Source organism: Metopolophium dirhodum, chromosome 1 (assembly GCF_019925205.1).
Source record: "Metopolophium dirhodum isolate CAU chromosome 1, ASM1992520v1, whole genome shotgun sequence".
In the NCBI taxonomy this organism is placed as follows: domain Eukaryota; kingdom Metazoa; phylum Arthropoda; class Insecta; order Hemiptera; family Aphididae; genus Metopolophium; species Metopolophium dirhodum.
The window spans coordinates 156,674,587-156,678,786 of record NC_083560.1 but is presented as its reverse complement, the minus strand read 5'-3'; the positions used below and the strand labels follow the sequence as shown (position 1 = coordinate 156,678,786).

At 30.9% G+C, this 4,200-nt stretch overlaps 1 protein-coding gene across 1 annotated transcript; it reads left to right on the top strand.

Annotated features, from left to right (window-relative positions):
• Positions 1-2,453: 2,453 nt before the first annotated feature.
• LOC132936795 (uncharacterized) lies at positions 2,454-3,202 on the top strand. Its single transcript, XM_061003557.1, has one exon. The coding sequence runs from the start codon at positions 2,456-2,458 to the stop codon at positions 3,194-3,196; it is 741 nt and encodes a 246-aa protein (XP_060859540.1). The 5' UTR covers positions 2,454-2,455; the 3' UTR covers positions 3,197-3,202.
• Positions 3,203-4,200: the final 998 nt, after the last annotated feature.

Below are 4,200 nucleotides of genomic sequence, written 5' to 3'. Positions count from 1 at the left end.
TCTATTTCTTCATTAAACTGTTTTTCCTCCATTTTCATTCGATCATACAACGGTTTTACAACAGTCACCCATTTATGATACCTTGAGGTTCTAGGTTTTCCATCTGCTTTTAAATGGACTCCAGAAGTTTTCAAAATATTGTAATAAGATTCTATATCTTCTATAGTTGTTTTTTTTGGTTCCTTCTCACATAATAAAGACCATAAACCTGGTGTGAATTTATAATATTTATTAAGCAGCAGTAATTTACCGTGACTAAAAGTTACAGAATGTTTTCCTATTTTATATGAATCACTATTTTTATCATAATGCATACCATAGGATTTATCATAACGTATTGATTTAGGACGGTTATTTAAAAAATTTTCAAATGGTGAATTTATTTCGTTATCATCATCATCTTCACTAGTGCATGAGGTTTCTGATTTATTTTCTAGTACAGTTGACTGTGTGTTACATATTTCATTTTGTTTTGCATGTGTACTCAATGGTTCAATTATTGGTTTAAATGCCTCACGGAAATAGTTTTCAGAATCTATAACACCACGTTTCATTTCCATTATTTTTCGTTTAATATTTTTTTTTGATGTTATTAAATTTTCCAATAAAACTTTTTGTTTGTTCATTGTAAATAATAAAAGTACTATACCTGTATCGTATGACTGTCGATAACACTATGTAGATAATAACTGTGTGACGGTATATTTATATAGGTATAAATATATAAAATTATTTTATTTTAATGAACGTATGAAACCCACATCTATACCTTCCTTCATTCATTTCCCGAGTTTTATCGATGACCATAAACCCATAATCACTATGATTCCAACATAAATGAGAAATTTTACGAAATTCTGAGAAATCCATATCTGTAGACGAATGATCGTTGAATATATGTCGTAAATTTGTATCATCTTGTTTAAGTATCATTAAGAAGTTTGCGTTATCTCTTACTAGCTGTTTTGATATTTTAGAATATGTCTGTGCTAAATAAAATACAGAGCTAGCACCTGAATGTCTGCCCATGCTAAAGTATTCTCTGATTACGGATTGTGGACCACATATCACATCATCAAAAATGATAATTGAATTTTTTTTGGTTAAGTTTGGTTGTATAACCTTATCAGCGCTTGTAAATATGAAAAAATTAGCACCTTTTATATCATCTATTATTTTTTTCAGTAAGACATATTTTTCCTGATTAGAGGTTTTCGAGTATAAATAAATATTTTCAAATCTTAACCCGTTTGCATGTGTGATCAGATTATACATTATATTTGTTTTTCCTGAGCCACTGGGACCAACTAGTATAGCACGTATAGTATCAGGTAATAACGAACCATGTCTTGATGGTTTTTTTACTACCTGAACATCTACATTTATTACATCTAATTTATCTTTCTGTTCAATCAAATTCATATTATTTTCGTATAAATACTCTAGATTTTTTAAATTTATAACCAGTTATAGATGGCGTGTTCAACTCGTAAGTACAATTCAAACAAGACTGGTAAAGGATTTGTAAACTCCCTTATAAATAGTCTCCCGTTCGAAGCTCATATTTCAGGATATCAGTATTGTGGTCCTGGTACGAAATTAAAAAAGAGACTAGATCGTGGTGATAAAGGAATAAACCCATTGGATGCTGCTTGTCGTGACCACGATATTGTGTATGCAACAAGTAAAAATTTAGACGATAGACATAAAGCTGATAAAGTGTTAGAAAATCGAGCTTGGGAAAGATTTAAAGCAAAAGATACACCTAGAAAAGAGAAATTAGTTGCGTACGCAGTAACAAACGCAATGAAAGCTAAAAGAAAAATAGGTATGGGTTGCAAACGGAAACGTGCTATAAAAACAAATTGTATACTAGCAGCGAAAAAAAAAAGAATCTCAAAAAAAAAGAATGGTGGTAAAAGGTTGATTTTAGTACCGAGACAATCAGGAGGTGCAATTCCCTTAATACCTATATTTGCAGGATTGTCAGCACTTGGTAGTTTGATGTCTGGAGGTGCTAGTGTGTATAATGCGGTTCAAAATTCAAAAAGAAAAAAAGGCAGTGGTTTGAAATCAAACAAGAATAGGTTAAGGAAAAAAAACTGATGATCACGCTACCTGATAGACCGCTTTCGTCTCAAGATATTATAAAATATATCGGAAAGTTGAAAATCAATCATTTCCGTGGTGTCTTTTCACGTGATAACTTACCTAAAAAACCACATACGATTGAATGTGGTATATTAAACTTGGATACATCTTCAGGCGACGGAAGCCATTGGGTAGCGTTTTATAAAAATAAGGACAAAGTTGTATATTTTGATAGCTTTGGTGATTTACCACCACCAATTGAATTACAACATTATTTCAGACAGTTCAAAATAGTATACAACTATTCCAACTATCAAGACTTCAATACATTTAACTGTGGTCATTTATGTCTTGAATTCTTGCAATGCATGAATCTATTACATTAAATCTAACTGGAAATTCAACTGTATTGTCGGTAAATTATTTTCCATCTCTAAACGTTTACGAGGATTCAGAAATAGCTTTGTTATCTTTGCAAACGTGCAATTCATTTCCAAATATTATAAATCCAACTAATAACCGGCTGAGAATAAAATCAATTCCTCCAGATAGAATAGCAAAAATTCAATTTTTTGTACCAGCCGAATGCCGTGACATAGAAGATATTAACAAATATATGGTAGAAGAGTTATCTCAAGTTAATAAAGTCTACGGAACAAAGCTGACATTCAGTGTACGTATTGATCCTGTCGATTTTAGAACGTATATAAAATGTAATGGAATACTAAACTTTGAGCATCCGTATAGTATAGCACCTGTTTTTGGGTATAGAAAGAAAGTTTGTGGACCGTTTCATGAAGAACATCGATCGGATAAAGCTGCAAATTTAAACACAATTAATTCTATAAAAGTAATGTGTAATATAGCACATGGGTCATTCAACAACCAACTTCAAAACCATTCGATATATGAGTTTTTCCCAAGTGGGAGAAGAGGAACAAAGGTTGTTCAATCTCCGGTAAACCTTATATATTACAGATTAAACAAAACAGATATTAATTCAATTACTGTTCAGTTAGTTGACCAAAACAATAATCCAATTGACAATTTTAACGAAACGTTAACAGTTGTTCTGCATATTAAACGTCACGGATCTCATCATTAAATTTATATCTTAGATTTTGTAATGTATGAGTCAGTTACTTTAAGTTTAACTGGGAATGCTACCATATTATCTGTAAATTATTTTCCACCTATAAACCTTTACGAGGACTCAGAAATAGCTTTGTTATGTTTACAGTCATTTAATTCGTTTCCAAATATTAATGATAATAATAATAAATTTTCTATACAAGTAGCTGAGAATGAAAACAATAATGATCCTATGATATGTTTTATTACATTGGAAGAGGGTTGTTATGAAATTGAAGATATTAAGCAACGAGTTAAGAAGCAAATAGATGACTATAATAGTAAAAACTTAACCAATTTAACATTCGACATTACAGTTGATCCTAACGATTTCAGATCATATATAAAATGTAATGGGATACTACACTTTGAGCATCCGTATAGTATAGCACCTGTATTCGGTTTTGAAAAACGAGTATATAAGCCACACAATGAAATTCTTCGATCGGAAAAAGCTGTAAATTTAAACACAATTAATTCTATAAAAGTAATGTGTAATATAGCTCAAGGATCATTCAACAACCATCTTCAGAGTCATTCGATTTATGAGTTTTTCCCAAGTGAAAGGACAGGGTTGAAAGTAATTCAGTCACCACCAAATTTAATATATTACAAATTGAATAAAACAAATATTGATTCGATAACCGTTCAGTTAGTTGATCAAGATCATAATCCGATTGATAATTTTGGTGAGGCATTGACAATTGTGTTGCATATTAAACGTTACGGATCTTGAGATGGGTTTAAAATTCAATATAAACCCACTACTTCGGATCAGTACAACTAGTCATAAGACTAAAGTGCTACCAGCAACATCAAATCAAATAAAAAAATTGACGGTGAAGAATAAAAAAATTTTACAAGCTTTGGGTTATCAATTAAAGCAGAATGCCTGAAAGTGATATTTTGGATATAACTTCACAGTACGAAACGGATTCTAAAATTACAAAAATTGAATATCATTCATACGCACCGTAT